This window comes from Thermobia domestica, chromosome 3, assembly GCF_964235325.1.
Source record: "Thermobia domestica chromosome 3, izTheDome1.hap1.1, whole genome shotgun sequence".
Taxonomy (NCBI): Eukaryota; Metazoa; Arthropoda; class Insecta; order Zygentoma; family Lepismatidae; genus Thermobia; species Thermobia domestica.
In genome coordinates this window covers 107,359,068-107,378,093 of record NC_137456.1, presented here as the reverse complement: position 1 = coordinate 107,378,093, position 19,026 = coordinate 107,359,068, and the positions used below count along the sequence as shown (strand labels likewise).

Below are 19,026 nucleotides of genomic sequence, written 5' to 3'. Positions count from 1 at the left end.
TAATAAAAGTTTCATATGAACACATTCAAAACCAGCTACCAGCTCATAAAAATTGTAAAATATAGAAGTTACAATATTTTAAAAATATTATTAACTTTTACTTACTTTGTTTTTCATTATCATACTGGTTTGATACACAAAAAATGTTTATTATTCATGTCTACGTAAAACAATAAATAAATAAATAAATATTAACAGATGCTTATTTCTGCTGTCCAAAATAGGATATAAAACTTATAAATTGCAATGCTAATGAAAATTGGTTTCGCAATTCGCTAGGTAAAAAGCAAGATTAAAAAATACACTGATATATCGTGTGTTCTAAAAATGGAGCCTACGGACAATAGAGCGCTATTCTTCGGGTCAAAGTAAAACGAAAGTATTATATTGGTATACCTCCAGGACGTCCTTCAGCCATTATAGGGAATCAAAAGTTTCACTATGTAGCAAAGTCGCATATTAACTTCGAATCAATTAGCATTGCTCTACGAATCCATTAAACAGTTACATCGATTATTACGCCAATATGCGGTGCTAGTATCAACATGTATCGACTTTAACTACTATATAGAAAGAACTCATGTAGCTATTTGGTGGATTGGTATATTTACTCTATGGTTCTTCATCTGCGACGTTGTCACAAAGTGCAATTCGTGTTTATAGACGAGGACCCAAAAGGTATATAATTGTATATAGTTTTTGTTTTATTTTGACTTGTAGAATAGTGCTTTTAGTCCGTCGGTGCCATTTTTAGAATTCCCTCCCTCCCTCTCTCTCTCTCTCTCTCTCTCTCTCTCTCAAAAGTCTCCTGATATAGGGTAACTCTGTTATTATCAGAGTTACAACAAAATGTAAGAGGGGAAATCGTCTCAAAATATGATGTTTTCAATCTAAAGTGAAGGATATATATATATTTTTTTAAAATCGGACTAGCCGTTTGGAATTTTTAAATCGGACTCTTTATGCACCCAGTGTTAAATGAAAATGCAACATTGCCATTTACCTGGACCCACAACGTAAGTGAATGAGGTTACTATCTTTTACGCTAACTTGTCGATGGTCAGCTCCTATTTCAAATATGACCCCCATTCACCATACTTTTACAAAATTTATCCACCTGCCACAGCCCTTTCCTCCCCCAGCCGCTTTATTAATGGCAACGTTGCATTTTCATTTAACATTGGCCGCATAAAGAATGTACAGCCCAAACGGCTAGTCCGATATATATATATAAATCTCGGGTGGGTGTGCAAAAGATGTTAAGTCACAAAATGTTACTTTTGAGAAAATTCAATTTGAAAGTTTGAAAATTCGACAAAAATCAGAAACTACAATATATGATTTTTTGTATATTTTATTTCAATTAATATTCCTTTGTGCACATTATACTCAGTTTTTAGTGCTTAACACCTTATAATAAAAAAGTTCTAGATTTGTTTTTAGGACTATGTTTCAGAACTTGTGGACTTGTCTGACTTTGCACTTAATACAACTTACAGCACTTGTGGACTTATCTGTTTTTGCACTGAATGTATAGACTTATGTTACACTGTGGATGACGCTATAACATTATTCTAATGGAAGAGAGATTAATTTTGGTAAAAATATATTACGTTTCTGTTACAGTTTCGACGATTAGCTCTGTTTTCTATAGACAAACATTACATACTCAAGTAAGCATGTAATGTTTGACTGTAGAAGACAGAGCTAATCTGTCGAAACTGTAACAGAAATGTAATATATTTTTACCAAAATTAATCTCTGTGTGTTTTGCTCAAATTAATTCTATAATATCGCTAATGTCAGTTTACTAATCGTCTTCATTTGGACTGCTTTCTGTTTTATCAGGAAATACATTTCGAACAGAGGATGCAGTTTTAATGACCTGTAAAACTCATGAAATACAGGGGATACAAACGGAAGCTGGTCCAAAAGATCCTTCTTCTTTTCATTGCTGATTGCTATCGGCCCATTGTAGAGACGCATTGGCATCAAAACACTTGGCTTTCCCCTTCTTGAAACATCCATAGTTTTGAAATTTTCACGACTATTGTATGTTGTCTTGTAAAATAATACACCTGGCTTTTGTTTCTCATAGCGTAACTACTTAATATGTCTCCACAGAAAACGTTCACCAGCACCGTCACTCTTGCGAAATTGAATGGATTCTGTTAACACACAGGAAAAATCGTAGAAATCTTCAAAATTTCACGTACTACAAATTGGTTTTTCTTCCCTGTTTGACGAATTAATTGAGCCCATTCGTGGGGATGCTCGACGTTACCATTAAACTTTTTCTTCTTTTTCTCTATAACATTATGATCTGTATCACATTCCATATGTGTATGACCTGGTATTAGAAATTTGTGGTCAACAGTTTCAAGGTTCGTAGACTTCTGTAAAACTGTGAAGCACATGGCTGCAAAGTGGGAATTGCGATTCTGTCCAGCACATGAATCGAAGTACACAACTACTTGTTTCACTTCTGGATTCATATTTTCTAATAGAAAATGATAAACACAAGAGGCGATATCATTTGCTCCTCTTCCACCGATTCCCTCATGCCACACACACACACAAAAAAAAGTTTGTCACAATCGTGAACTGTAAGATTAAATGTCCATAACTGTCTTTTGTAAAATGATACTGAGTTCTGTAAAAAGGGAGTTGGAAGACATTATTGTAAGTCAAATGTGATGGTCTTGTGTGTAATACCATTCCTAGACAGTTCTTTGTCGGAAGCTTTAGAGTTATATGCCACTTTAGCCTCTTCATGAAATTTATCCAACTGTGTTTTTATGGAAGGATCTCCGGACACTAAGTTGAAGAAATAACTTATCACAGACTTGACACGTATCTACGTACGGTTTCTTTATTTTCAAGTTCATTTTGTGGAATTCACGGTCATACGGACGTCTACTTACGGGAATCCCATTGCATATTCTCTTATACTCCTCATATAGTCCCGAAATTGTCACGTATGGCAGTAAATACTTTGTACTGGAGTTTCGTCGGGAATAATGACTTTCATATGAGGGAACTGATTGAAAGTGTTGCGAACCTCTTCCAGTTCATTTTCAGACTTGGTGTTGGAAGGTTTGTGGGTTCCTCGGCTACTAATGTCTATAACACTAGAGAGAGAAAAACACGCTTCTTTTGAATTACAGATTCTATGAAGCTTTTGCTTTCACCAAACATACGCAAGAAGCAACTTTTACACACTACATGTCTTTTACCCGACACTTCGATGTGATACAAAACTGTCACTTGGCGATAGTGCTGCTTTTCAAAATCTTTGTCTGATTCTGGTTCTCTGCTTATTAGCAATATTCAGCAAACTAGAGATATACATAACTCTTCGATTATAATCACCAAGAGCCCAGTAATTGTCAAATATACTTCTAAACACTTCTTCTGAACATAACATTTTACATTTTTTTTTCTACACTCTCCGGGAAGCTGAAATGTACGAGCTAGAATGCATTTCACTTCCGAAGTAACATATGATTGACCTATATTTCTGAGACGTTTTCTCGTTTCACGAATTTTTCGTGTATCGTATTTCAAACCTCGTGATTCCTTCTGTCCTCTATTTTCACGGGACCTATCTTCCACAGGTACCTCGCGTTCGAAGTCGGAGGTTCCTGGTTTCTCTGATAAATTGTGCAGATCTGCACACTGCCCGAGCACGGTAATAGATGTTTCCCCCTCTGTCTCACTACTATTTTCTTTCATCACTTTTCTCTTACCAGTCTGTTTCTTGCGTCTCGTCCTATGACTTTTAAGCTTCTCTTCTGGTTCGGATTCTGTTGATTCGGATGCAGAATCATTCCCATCAAAATCCGGGTCTATTTCTATTGTTGCGCATTTGTGTTGTTCATAAAAATATTCAAATAGAAATAGAAAACAGAAACAGAGTAAAAGAATTGTATTTGTTTCAAACAAATACTACTTAACCTCTGAATAATATGAAAAACCAATATAATTCGAATAGTGATTAAACAAATATTTTACATGCTCGTTTTACCTTAACATATTTCACATAACTTTATTGCTTGCATTTGTTTCATTCACACGATGGAAATGTTTTCAACAATTAAGTGCAGTGCAAAACATGTTAAGTCACATTTTAGAGGACTTACCTTTCTTTTCACACTCATATATGAATGCACAGAGTTGGGAAAAACATGTTAAGTCCACTTGCTACGGACTTAACTTGTTTTGCACGAAATAGAATCAGTATGTCAAACATGACTGAAAACGCACGGGTTTGTAACATCATTGAAAAACCTGATAGGACTTAGCCGAGTATACACAATTGTAGAGAAAAATTTTCTTATTCAGGTAGCGTGAAAAGCTCATTTTTGACCATTTTGGACTTAGCATGTTTTGCACACCCACCCGATATATATATATATATATATATATAAATCCTTCACTTTAGATTGAAAACATATTTGGAGATGATTTTCCCCCTAAATTTTAAAATTGTGTTGTAACTCTGATAATAACAGAGTTATCCTATGTCAGGGGACTTTTAAGACATTTTGAAAGTGATTATAATTTAATCTACTTCATCGCTTAGAAATTGCAAATCAAATTAATTTGATCTTTATATTTTCACTCACACATGTTACAGACATTATCCTCAACTGGACTAAATACCTCAAATGAATTCCCAGTCCAAGTAATACCATTACTATAATTACTATTACAACTTCGTATTGTCTCTCCCACCTTTCTCTAATGAACCACCTACAAAATCTTACTATGGTAGCAATTTTTTAAGAGAAATTCGTATTGAATGTAAGACTTATACATTTATTTGATCAAATCGTTGAGTCAATGAATATATACTGCACATATATACATGTAGCAACATTAAATTAATATTTGCAATGATACTTGTTCAATTCGGCAAGTTTTTTAAATGTAATGTCAAAATGGTCAAAACGTTTAATTCATATAACTAAAGGACAATTTTATTGAAGAAATATATAAGACTTACATTTCACTAATACTTTGTTTTCTGTATAATGCTTAGAAGTACTGTATTCTTCTTTTGTACGAGGGTCAGAAAGTAGTACCAGGTTTATAATTTTAAAGTAATTTTAAAAAAATTAAAAAATATATATAACAATATACTTACACTACTTTTCCATATAGTTGCCATTAAAATTAGACTCTTGTCATATTGTGTGATGAGCTTTTGTATCCCTGCTTCTTACTCCTCCGCAGCAGATAATCAGGAGGAGGCACAGCTGTAGGATAGGAGGTCGAAAATTTTCCCCTGAAACTGCTGATGATAGCAAACTATCGTTTGAGCTTCATGTAAATTAAATTGTACAGGAAGGGAATTCATTTTGAGAAAGGAAGGGCATTTAATAATACATTGAATGCTTTATTAAAATTATATGTTTCATTTATTAGATCAAAATTAGAATACGCGTCTATTATATGGAACCCTCACACGAAGAAAGACTCTATTAGAATAGAAAGTTCAAAATAAATTTCCACGGTTTTTGGTATAAACAGATTAGGCATCTTCCCCAGATACGATAATAGTACTTCGGTTAATGAAAATTTTAACACAATATCTTTCAATCACAGAAGAACGTTAACTGACATAATTTTCTTGTACAAAATATTAACAAATTAAAAAGTAAGAATTTGTTCTATGTCTTTCATCTCAGGGTACTCAATAAAAACATACGTGTGGGCAATAGAAGTTTATTTCACTGTAAAAAAAATTCGAACAAATGAAATAAAACAGTCACCAACGTGGAGGATGGGTGCAATGTACAACAGAGTAAATGTAAAAATGTTCTGGATATACATGGTATGAGTCAGGATAGATTTCGCAAATGTATTACAGTTATTCTATGTAACTTTGATATGAACACTGTTAATCGGGTAGAATTATCTGTTGTGTTCTTCTTAAATAAAATAAATAAATCCTTCTTAGCATAACATGTTTAGAATGTGTAGGCAAGAGTATAATCTTACTGACAAGTCTAATTTATAATATCAGAGAAAAGTTCAATTACGTATGTCTGTATAACAAGAAAACGGATATCAATGTAAACAATAAAGTTGAGATTTTCCTTCTTTACCCCAAGTGCAGTTCTATCACTATTACAGCCTAACCTCCAGTAGATCATCATTTGAGATCTTATGACAATTCCGTTGTACACTTTTTTTATACATTCAGACGCTGCAGCAATATTGCAAAATAACATTTTAGTATGCAATAAATAAGGAGAATGACTGGCTGACAGATTATCTTAACTATATATAAAACTACACGAGCTGACATAAATTATTGAGCACTTCCTGTAGGCCTACAATGATTAAATTCAGCATGACTGTAGCTTTCCGGAACTAACCGGCAGGAAAATTGCCAAAAGTGAATATTTTTAATTTTTAGGGGATCTAAAGAGGGGATGAAGAATTTCCCCATGTTATTTACATGGGCCTTTTTTTTGGACCTATAATCTTATATTTTAGGTACTTGAAATTGAAATAAAAACTTGAAATTCGGTATGCTTATACGTTTTCGTTAGCGTTAACTAAGTAAATTGCTAAAAATAAAAATTTCCAAATGTGGAGTGGTTTTATGGGGAACTGAAAAATCTTCCCCATATTATTTATATGAGACATCTACACCCCAAAATGTTTAGGGACTTCCGGCAGGACTAGAATGATGAAATTACGTAAGAGTGTAGCCTTCCGGGACTAACGTACAGGAAAATTGCCAAAAGTGAATATTTTTAGTTTTTAAGGGGTCTAAAGGGGGGATGAAGAAATCCCCATGTTATTTAAATGGGCGTTTTCTTAGGATACAAAATCTTATCTTTTAGATAGTTGAAATAGGAAAAAAAAACTTGAAATTTGGTAGAATTGTGGGTTTAAGAGGTGCGAGGCCGTAGGCCGAGTAAACGTGAGGATCAGGGGGCGATGCCCCAGCTGTGCCAAATTCAGGAAATGTGATTAAAGAGCAAATGCACAAAATTCACTCTTGATGCAAAGGCTGATACCTAAGAGATGCGAGGCCGTAGGCTGAGCAAACGCGGGGGCCTGGGGGCGGAGCCCCCAGCTAGCCGAAGGCTAGTTAACTTAATAAAACTGAACTTACTATGCATGTATATTTAAATATATATATAGTAAGTTCGGTTTTATTAACACATTTCTATTTTGACTGAAGTTTCTATTCATTAAAAAAGTAAGTGAATCTGTGTCTCATCGAAGTATTACTATCTTCTCATATCTAACCTTCTTGCAAGCTCCTGTCTTCTTGCTACTGATAGGCTATCATCCATAGATCTTTGTAATTAACTCGTGACACAGTTCAGCAGAAGTTCGAAAAAGATTCTTTGCTTCCTACCATAATTTCGCCTGATTCTCTGTCGGGTGCATTGATGCATAAAGTTCGCGGTCATTTGGATGAACTGTCATGGATCAGAAACTTAACAACGTATTCCCTAGTTGTTATTTAGAAACTCTCTTGATTTGCAGCTTCAAAATTATAGGTAAAGTATGTCCTGTCTTGTGTAATTCCATTAACACAGTCAACTTTAATTTAACTTGACCTGGCATGATATTTTTAGTCCGGTTACTTGCATCCGTGTATGTGTTACAGGGTGTCTACTAAAATTCCAAAATGAAATTTCGTGACTTTTTTGTGACCTTTTCTTCACCAAATCATAAAATTTTCTAACATTTTGAAGAGCAAATTTGGGTGCGAATTAGGCCGAATTTTCATCCATGCGATAGAAACGAACTTTGCTTGCGATTTGGTAGCGTTTAAAGTCGACCATAGACACTTTTGGTGGTGAATTTTCAGGTCTTAGAGAACAAAATTTTCCAATCTGTACTTACATTTGTAGTTAAAAAAAAAAAAAAAAAAAAAAAATGTGACCCAAAAGTTAAATTTCGTGACTTTTTCGTGACTTTCATGACCGTTTTCTGATTTCGTGACATTCGTGACCGATGGACACCCTGTTTTAAAGCAGGATCTGAAAATGAAATTATCTAGGCAGAAACATTTATACTTTTATTTCTAAGTATCCATTTTGGTTGAGAACAACGCACGGCACGACTAGGTAATTACATATTTAAACTCTGTAAAGCATATATTACGATTATCGCATCTGATGATTCAGTACTGGATACAGTGTAAGTATAGATATTATTCTCGTTTCAATGATTATTCCAGTTTAATGAAAGGCAGGTAAACAAAATTTATATGCAACAAATGAAAACATATTTTTTAACGTGTCACAAATGTTTAAATCCCCCTACGTACAACATAAGCCCATATTCAAGTTTCTAACAAGCTCTACCAAGAACGTTGGGGTCAATTTCTGCAACAGATGTAGTAAATTTGGGTGCGCAGATCAATCAATGTCGTAGCAACTAGTGGTACAAACACGCGATCCTTCATGAAACTTCAGAAAGAGAATTACACGGTAGAGTGTGAGGGTCAGTGGTGAGAGTAGCATGTCTCGGTTTCTCGTAGTTTCACTGCATACCAGCACCAATGGACTGTTAAGGTAGTCTGTTATTGAGGAAGCCGCCGATGATACTGTCATGGTGCAACATCCGGATGAAAAATGAATTCAGCACTGTCTTCTTCCAGGTGCTGGAAAACTCAACGTCAGCATATCCAAATAAGTAGCATATGTTATTTGCGCACATACATACATACACACACACACACACAAATCCACAAATTGTACGAATCGGTACAACAATGAAAACTTAATTTTGAAAGAAACATGTAAAAATTGTCCAACTGCATGGGGATTTTCAGCAACCTAAATCCTCATATTAAACCTATTAATTTTCCCAGAAAAATGTGAATGCTTCGTCATTAAACACTAGCTTCTTCGCGAAATTATCCTTTTCTACAAGGTATATCCGATTCTCGAAAGTTTGAAGTCTTCCGAGCTTGGAGCAACTGCAATCAGTATGATTTTATTACCAAACGTTTCCAAGTACTTTCCATACAGCTTTCTGCGGAATATTTAGTTCTCGGCCTTCTTATGCCTCCTTGCGACGATTCTGCGTAAAAAAACTCGACTGTTTCTTCCCTTGCCGAGAATCAATCCTTTGATTCCTGCTTGCGAATGGAGCTGTTGAAATTGAAAACAATATTTCGAACTGCTTAACCAAAGGGAGAATCAATTCCAAAATTCTTACGGGAATGCCGTTGAACAACTGCTACTGACTTCTCGAATGAAAACCATGAATGCAGAAGGATTTGTGCTGCCAACTAGTAGCCACCTTTCATGCTTCAGCTAAATTACTCTTGACGAAAATAGGACCAATTAAATTGAGACGGGCAGTAGGGAAATAAACTTTGAGAGGTATATTTTCTGAAACAAACTTTGCTGAATACGAAAAACCTAGTATAACCCTTAGGAAATAAACTTCTGAGAATTCTTTTCGAAGATTATACGAGCAAACTCCACTGGTTTTTCCACTGCCGAGGAGCACCCCGTCGATCCTCGCTTGCAAATGCAGCGAGACTCCACTTGAAATACTATTTCCAGAAATTGGCATACCGAAAGAATTCCTTTTGGAAATGCCGTTGGACAATCACTACAGATTTATCGAATGAAAATGAGCACTACATAATAATTTGTACTGCCAACTTGCCGCCATTTTTATTTCGAGTAAGCTGCCTCCTGACGAAAAGTAAACGCAACATGAAACTGCAAGTGGGGAAATAAAATTCGTAAGATAATCCCCCGAAGCAAAATTTTCCCAACAAGAAAAACATTACATTCAGCATAACACTTAAATGAAATAGAGAATATAATTGAGACTTATTCTATATTTATTTAATGTTTGTGATAAAAATTAAATGTCGGCTGAAATAATCGAATTCGTATTATTATTCAGTTTAAACTCTTTTGTCTTTGCGAATTCTATCAGATAATTTGAAGTCTGAAATTTATAAAACGGTAATTTTACCGGTTGTGCTGTATGGTTGCAACCCGTAGACTAACAGTATTTGAAAATAAAATCCTTAGGCGAATATTCGGACTCATGAGTCATTGCCATATATTAATCTGACCCATTCGGAGCAATGGGAAATGACGGAAAGTTCAAAAACTAGGAACCAGGGTGGAAAAAAAATCATGATTTTTTTAAAAAAAAATCATTTTTGTTGATTTTTTTATTTAAATCGTTTTTTTTTTATTTAAATCAAATCTTTCTCCTCGTATAATACAAGTCACGAACTGAAGAAAAAGCATTAAAAATTAGTATTAAATGCTAATTATGCCATTTAAGTGAAAGTATTGGGGTTGAATTTTGAATTATCCCCAATCGTTAACATATATCAATCCCAAACAATGTTTCTTAACCCTTTTAAATTAAGGCTGTTTTTAAAGGTAAATTATAGACTTATCATGTCCCTGAAGTGGGTAATTTTGAGAGTAATTGGCATTTTGTTACTTTTTTTTTTTTTTTTTTTTTTTTTAATTTTGATCCCCTCTGGATTTCCCTGTGTTACCGCACAGATCTCAAAATCAACTGGGAAATACTAAGGGGTGTACTAAATGTGTGTGCAAAATTTCAAGCTTCTATCTTGAGTAGCAAGGGTGAGGAAACTATTTAACAATGAGCTAAGAACATTCCCACAATGACCCAGATGACTCGGATGTAATATAAAAATTTCCTCAGACATCCCTATTTATCCTAGGATCATGATTTGTACATTATTCTCTTCAGAATAAAACAAATTTTCAAACGGTACCCTTCAAATGTCTCCATCATTTATCTGGGGCGGGTAAATCACGAAACAAAAGGAATTTTCTGTTAAAAATATCTTCTTTTTTGTTTTTAACTTTTACCTCTGTGGGCCCCTCCTCCTGTTTTAAAGCAGAGATCTGAAACAAATCTGAAAAATACAGAGGGGTGCACTGAGTAAATGTGCAAAATTTCAATCTTGTACGTGCAAAAGTAAGCCCGCGAAAAATAATATTCCCCAAATACCCCAGATTCCCGTATAAAACAGGATCTCAGGTAACAGTTTCCTGAGACATCCCTATTTATCCTAGGAGCATAGCACGTGCATCATTTTTTCAGAATAGAACAGCCTTTCAAACGGTACCATTCATATGTCTCCATCTGAGGCGGGAAAATCACGAAAAAACTATTTTCTGTTAAAAATATCCTTTTTTTGAAACACATTTTTTCCCTCAGGACCCAGTTGTTTCCACGAAGATATCTGAAAACATCCGAAAATTATTAAGGGGTGCACTGAATGAGTGTGCAAAATTTCAGTCTTCTGAATGCAAAATGTAACCCGCCAAATAATAATAATAATAATACGCATGACAAAAAATATCTTTTTAAATTTATGACGTCATCACACACTATGCCTCAACGTAGAAAGGCGTGAAAGCATATGTAACGTGTTCTAAAATGCCTCCTGTCTTGAAGAAAACGAAGTAAAAAGCCTTATTCGTACTTTTTTAATTGAATAATGAAGATTCTACCCTATCACCTAAAAATAGGTGATATAATTTAAAAGGTGCAGCATTAAGGAAAAAGTGCAGCAACGTTTATCAAAATAACACTTTTTTTCACAAAAGTTGCGTATATTTGGCAGGGGCCTATTTTTAAAAACTTAGAACTTAGCTTGCGGCATGAAATACATAAATTTCGCCTAAAGTTATAAAATTAACAAAACAAAACAAAAAAAAAAAAAAAAAAAAGAGGAGATAGGACCCCTCTAAATACGCCCTATTATCTGGGAGCAAATAAACAGACACGCACAAAAAAGAATTTTCGTCTTAAATGTCGATGGTTGGAATAGTTAACCATTTTAAAACCCAAACCCAATGTTACGAAAAGAAGAAAGCAGGATTGCTCCGTTACCTGTTCAAAACGGGATTTTCCCTAATCATCCTCTGCATGACACTGGTTTTCATACTACTGTACATTTGAGTCTTACTGAATTATGATTATTAACTTCCATAATCGAAATAACAGAACAGAAACGGGATTTTACTTATTTTCACTTTAAATTAATTTATTTTGGAATTCGATTTAAATCAACGATTTTTATTTAAAAAATCAAGTGATTTAAATCTTGATTTAAATCGTGATTTAAATCTTGATTTAAATCAGACTGATTTAAATCAATCCACCCTGCTAGGAACTATCATGTAGCCAGAATTTGAAGAAAATATGAACTATTTCAATATTTTAAATAGAAATCTAATTGAGAAAAGATCATTAAGAAGACTTAGAAGCAGATGGAAAGACAATATTAAGATAGATCTCGGAGAAATAAGAGTACAAAGTAGAAACTGGATCCAGTTGGCTAAGGACAGAAGTGAATGCGGCATAGAACATTCAGGTTCCATAGACCGTACAATTATTTAGTTGTGATAAAAATGAAATATTGCCATTGTCTGTTTAACTTCACATAACGTGTATCATATGATAATGAGTTTGATTCCACGTAGCACAACAAAGATACAGTAGTGAATTCATATCATAAGAGGTTGTTCTTGATTTTCTCCTAATATAATTCCACATACTCATTCAGCAAGTCAATATGAAGCTTGCCTCTAGGTCTCCAAAATGTGTTTTCTGTAAACGATGTTGGTTTTATTTCGATCAGCTTCTACGTTAAAACTTTAGGTCCAGTCTCATAGAGCACTGCTACTAAAAACGGACATTATAATCCAAATAATAATAATTTCACTTACAACTTCATTGTCACTCACTCAGATTTCACGTCATATCCACGAGACTACAAATAATAATGAAATACAATGACCATAGAGTTACTGCTATTGCACAATATTATATTTAGCCTACGACGCACAAAACTTATTTTTTTATTTACTGCGCTAATATTTAATGTACTATTAACACCTTCACCACCAGCAATTACACAAGGTGACTTATAGAAACAGACCACTTATCTTTTAATGGTGTAAGCTGCTGGCAGAATATTTAGAAAACAGGCCTTAAAGAAAAGGAATTAACATTGAAACATGTGACTGCTTCGTAGAAAGAATATTTATCTGCTACCTCTGAGAGCTAGAACGAACTAAGTCATCTGGCGTGATACCTTTCTGAGCAGATCTGGGAAACTCACATGCAACTCATCTTAATTAAAATTTCATCTAGGACCATTCCAATGTGCACGCGAAACTAATGGTAACTGCAAAAACTTCTTAAACTGATAATGCAAATTTCTTGTACTTAAGGATCTTTTTTCAAGGTCTTTATGCTTACAAAACAACTCATAAAGATTTTTTTTTTTTTTTTTTTTTTTTTTTTTTTAAAGAGATGCAATTTTGTGCTAGTTGTATAAAATGTGCTCACTTCTAACAGGAACTCTGTGAAGATGCTGCTGTATGTTAAAGTTTCATTAAGCTTAGATGATTATACACTTCTTTCTCTCTAATATATCACAGAACTAACCAACTCATTATTAAATAGCATTGAATTTGTGTTATGTTTATGCTATTTATTATAATATACATTGGTTTAAGTATTTTTCTGTTTTGTGTTCGAAACGGCCGATGCATAATAATTCGTTATTTTTTTCCCCCCGCAACTCTGAAGATTTCTCGCAAATTTTCCGAGCTATCAAAAACCAACAGAAATTTCAATCAATGTATAACTGTGTTTCTCTCTCTCTTTATTGTTCCTCCATATTTATTAATCAATCTACAAATTCATAGATCTTAATGCACTTGATCTGAAATACATGCAAAATCTATCTGCTTACCTAGGTCCTACAGGCACTTTATAAATACATTCTGCATTTAATTTATTCAATTTATTCATTGCATTCCTTCGATCTTATTTTGTACATAATGATACAAGGTATGGAATATGTCAGTGTATAATCCTTTAAAAAATTACATAAATATAAACTACAAAAAATGTCAACTTAACATTTATAACGAAATAAGAACGAAATGTACAAATTCGTTCGATTGAGTCAATATTTTTTTTTCGTATTTGACAACATAAAGTCACCTAAAATAAAATTCTTAACATAATACCTCCTATAGCTTTCCTATACTTCTTATTTCCATTTCTTTCTTTCATCACAAGTGGAAAATAATTATTAATCTTGATTCCTTTAACTATGATACAATTTGAGAAGTTAGAGGAATTTGGTCTGACTTCGTATAAATTATTTTAAATATTTTTATTATAGTAATGTCTATTATTACAATTCATTTGAATTTCGTTTCAGTATTCCATAATTATAGACAATACTTCCCATACATTAATATACATATATATATACACACACTATTAATACTCCTTGCTTTTTGAAAAATCCACGACATATTTCCCGATAACAGGAGTGTATCATAATTCTTATCAGCATACTCTTATCAGCAAACGCATTTAGCTAAGACGAGGTTCCAAAGAACATTATGCAACATATACAGTATATGCTATCTGATAAGGGTGCCCATCCCCCTCAAATGCTTGGGCGCAACCTCCCAAATTTATCATTCTTCCCTCCAAATTTACCATTCAACCCCCCTCCCCCGCGCCCAATTTTTACCATTCTCCAGTTTGATTGTATCATTTTCAATGAAAAATTATGGGCTCAATCAGCGCCCTGGAACTCATCTGTGGTCCCCTGGTATTTAAAGAAAATAAAAAATTGTATAGCGATAGGATAGACCAGTGATGGCCAAATGGTGGATCGCGAATAAAAATGAAAAGGTCGTTCGTAATGAGCCGACTTTGAGACAAATGAATACTTCACATAGTTATTTTGAAATATTTTAGCTCGGCTCTATTAATAAGCCTAGACACGTGAAACTAGTAATGGGGCATGCAGAATAGAACAAAGAATCAGAAAACATCAGCTCACCATCATGTCAGGGAAGACAGGAAAAAAGTTCCTCAAGTACGGTTCTTATTTTGTCCTGGTGAGCAATACGTTATAAAACACATATAGATAATTTAAAAGTGGCTATATAGGAGTAACAATAAAGAATAAGTAATTATTACTACGTATCATTACCAGAGTATGATACAATATTCTTTATTCAAATATCAGTGTACCACATAGCGTGATCAGTTTCCTCCTCTTAATTTTTGTTCACACTAAGAAACCCTTAAGTGTCCTTTCACATTTACACAACTTCTGAGTGCTCCATAAGAATATGAGTTCTACAAGTATTTTCTTTAGAAAAGCTTTTGGAACAGAAATTACAAATAAATCTTCCTTTGGGTGCATGAACATTGAGATGAGCCTCCAAATGGTGCTTGCGTGTAAATCGTTTCTCACATATGAGACACTCGTACGGTTTCTCTCCTGTATGGATGCGAATGTGTCTCTTGAGATCAGTAGATGTCCAAAACTTCTTCGCACACCATGTACATACGTGCTTCTTTACAAAGGCTTTTGGATGCTTCGACATTATACTGGTCATTAGCGCACTAGCGTCAACAGCAACAAAACTGTAAGGAAAACAATTAAGATTTCAGCCCCAAACACTACATCAATAAACACTTCTTTCGCACAATTGATTAATTAACTCTTTATTCACCTTCAAATATCTTATATACAATAATTTAATCAAAGTAAATTATAAGAATATACTAGTATATATATAACAATTAGTACTGAATAAATACATTAAATTGACTAGCGCAGAGTTTCTTACACTGAGGTTCTCTAATGTGAACACCAATTCCAAACAAACTAAAAAAACACAGGAATAATAAAATTCAAGTGAATTTCGTATCAGACAATATCAGTATTTCAGAGTTTGGAAAAGACTTAATCAAGCATATTTTACTTCCTCTTCCCGGATTGACATATTATTTATTATTACCCTCTTTACTCTACAAAATATTCTTGACAGTCTTAAATTGATAAAGGAAGCTAATATGTAATATCTTCTATTAATATACATATGAAATTAAGGGAATTTTAATGAACACTACTTTAACAATTTCAATATACTGGTATTAACATATGCTCAAAAGATAAGAAAAGAATATATATAAATTTGCTTTCATAGCGGAACAAGAATATTGTGGTCCGTTAAAGGTGGTCTTCAGTTTACTTGAAAAAAGTCTAAGAAACGCTGGACTAGCGTACATAAAATCTGGATTTTACATTCTACTGACTCCGATTATTCCCCATTTTAAATCTCAACTTAAATATTCTTCATTATCATGAAATGTGCACTCCTGTACTATTTTATATAGAATATTCGCTTAAAAATGATATTATAAAGTCGTTCGTTGTTCAATTTTTAATCTCTCCATAACGATTGACTGATCAATTTGATTTCTTTGTTAATTTCTGATATAAAATGGGTTTCGTACTTTCCTAATAATTAAATAGTTAAATTAAATGTTACGAATATTAGAAAATATTACGAATGTGTATGCATGCGTACATTTCAATAATACATAGTCGACGAGATGTAGATTACTCGTTTAACACAACTGACCTGTTATTTTACATAACATATGAAAATATTAAACAAAGCTCTCAAAATCTTCAAAAATGTACGAAACTGCATTCTATATGCACTTGCTAAATTGAATTCTGCAGAGATTTATGAACCATACTTTGAAGTTAGTAATTTTCTCAGCAAAAAAAATGAACACGAAAGAAGAGGTTGGTGGAAAATTTCACATTCTCCATGGCTAGGTTGACTGTCATTCTGGGAAACTTTCACTTTCGTTAGGCAGATATAGAAAGTTAACACATCTTTCGAATTGTGGGTGTAGCGAAGAATGGAGATGGGTCGAGCGGAAAACGAATAAGAGGGTGGTAGAAATCGTGAGGGAGAAAAGAACAATTTTAGATGCAACTGAAAAGAAGAAATGAAACTAGTTGGGACATTGGCAGAGGAGGAACGGTATTATGCGGGATGTGCTAGCGGGTATAATGGCAAGAAGGATAGGGTATGATGGCAGAAGGAGCCAACAGTTGTTGGACGGCATCGAAAGAGAAAAATCGTATGTGAAGACGAAGAGGTTAGCTGAAGACCATGGAGCATGGAAACTTTTCAGTTCCAGCAAGTGACCTGTCAATGATGGCATAGTTCCTATGCTATGGTGGTGATGATGATGCAGTTACAAACAATAGCATATTATAAATCGTAATTTATAATATTAAAATTATTGTTTCTATAGGTATTAAAGTACGAAGCGTGTTTTTTAAGTAAGTAAAGTATAATAATAATAATAATAATAATAATAATAATAATAATAATAATAATAATAATAATAATAATAATAATAATAATAATAATAAACAAACAAGTATACTTTTCGTAACCATTTTATTGTTACATGAAAGCCTGTACCTTAATCTATTTTTCTCCATAGTTTTCATTAATATTAAGGCACTTATCGTATTATACATCGAACAACAAGCTTTTAAATACTGTCCTCACAGAAGTCTCTCTCCTAATTTGACAGCTACTGTAACACGGCCTTTTTGAGCTCATCATCGTCGTCGTGGCGCTGACCATCCAAATGCTTCTTCAAATGCGGGGACATTTGATAGTTATTGGACGCTAGATTGAGACCATACAGAAGATGATCAAATTGTTCCCAGCCAAATAATGATGATGTAAGATTTTGAGTCTTGAGTTGCCGCATGTCGACAGGTATTGCTATGAAGCAAAACGATCCTTCTACTCAACATACCAAGCCTTTTGTTTTGGATTACATGGCGACAATACGTAGTAGAATTTATCATCACACTACGGGGCAAAAAATCCACAAGCAATACCCCCTTCCTGTCCAAAAATACAGTACACATGATTTTCCTGGCTGAAATTGTTTGCCTGAACTTCACTTTCTTGGGTGATGTTGAACGCCATCATTCCATGCATTGTTGCTTCGATTCCAGTTTAGCGTAAACCCTCATGTTTCGTTGCCTGTGACAATTTTGCTTAAAAAATCACCACCGCCTACTGCTCAAGGAAACTCAACGCACTAGCTAAACGTTTGGTTTTGTGCACCTCAGTCAACATTTTCGGTACGCAGCGGGAGCGCAATTTTCGATAATTAAACGTTGAGCCACAATTTTAGAGAGAGCACTTCTTGAAACTTGAGGAAACTTATCATATAACGAAAAAAACGTAAAATGTCTCTTTCATTTTTTTCGTCAATTTTCTGTACCACGTCTTTAGTGATAACAGAAAGTCGCCCACTTCGTTCCTCATCATGAACATTCGTGCGGCTATCTTTAAAAGCTCTAACCCATTTCCGTACCATTCAACGCTCAAAATGTCTTCTCCATACCCTTCACTAATCTGACGATTAATTTAAGTCACTTTTACGCCTTTAGCATGAAGAAAACGAATTACAGCGCGCATTTCACAGTCGGCGGGATCCCCAAAACAAACGTAAACACGGCCGAATGTTTCCGTAATGGCGTCTATTTCTTACTAACACATGTCGGTACACAGCACGATGCGCAAGATGACGAGCGCACCGATGTAGCGGCCGAGTTTCAAAACGGTACTTACTTAAAAAAAAAAAAAAAAAAAAAAAAACCACACACACACACTTCATATTATTTACAGTATTAATATACACGGTGTGGCAATTAGAAAACGAGACTGATCTTTTCCTGCCAAGTTAGTTTTCGCATGGAACTATTTCAGCGTAGTGAATCTTGCGTGTGATTTTGGTAACATGTGCAAAAACTTCCAGATAGTCAGTGTGACGCGTTCCAAGCAGATTTATTAGAACAACTGAAATGATTGACGAAGTTCGGGATTCATTTTGAATGACAGAAACGTAAATCTCAGGGTAGCATCAGTATTTGTGAATGTGAATTAGAAAACTTTACAAATCATAACAGGGGATTTTAAGAAGTGAAGCTGTGTGGAGGTTTTGTGCCCTATTCCTTAACGGAGAACATCATACTGGAAAGAATGCGTCATTGCCAGGAACTGATAGTCGCTGCTGAAGGAGATCCAAATTTCCTCTAGAACATTACTGCAAATTACGAAACAGAGTTTTCAGTATGATCCGGAA

The 19,026-nt window shown here is 34.2% G+C and overlaps 1 protein-coding gene across 4 annotated transcripts in view; it reads right to left on the bottom strand.

Annotated features, from left to right (window-relative positions):
• LOC145680650 (uncharacterized) overlaps positions 1–19,026 on the bottom strand; it is a 191,181-nt gene that overhangs the window by 62,487 nt on the left and 109,668 nt on the right. The window contains exon 4 of one of the 4 annotated variants that reach the window (XM_081751361.1): positions 13,409–15,471. The exons of the other annotated variants lie outside the window; for them this stretch is intronic. Within the exon in view, the coding sequence (XP_081607487.1) occupies positions 15,144–15,471 (328 nt within the window). The 3' untranslated portion in view covers positions 13,409–15,143. Of the gene's footprint in view, positions 1–13,408; positions 15,472–19,026 lie in introns of those variants that run through there. 4 annotated transcript variants of the gene reach the window in all.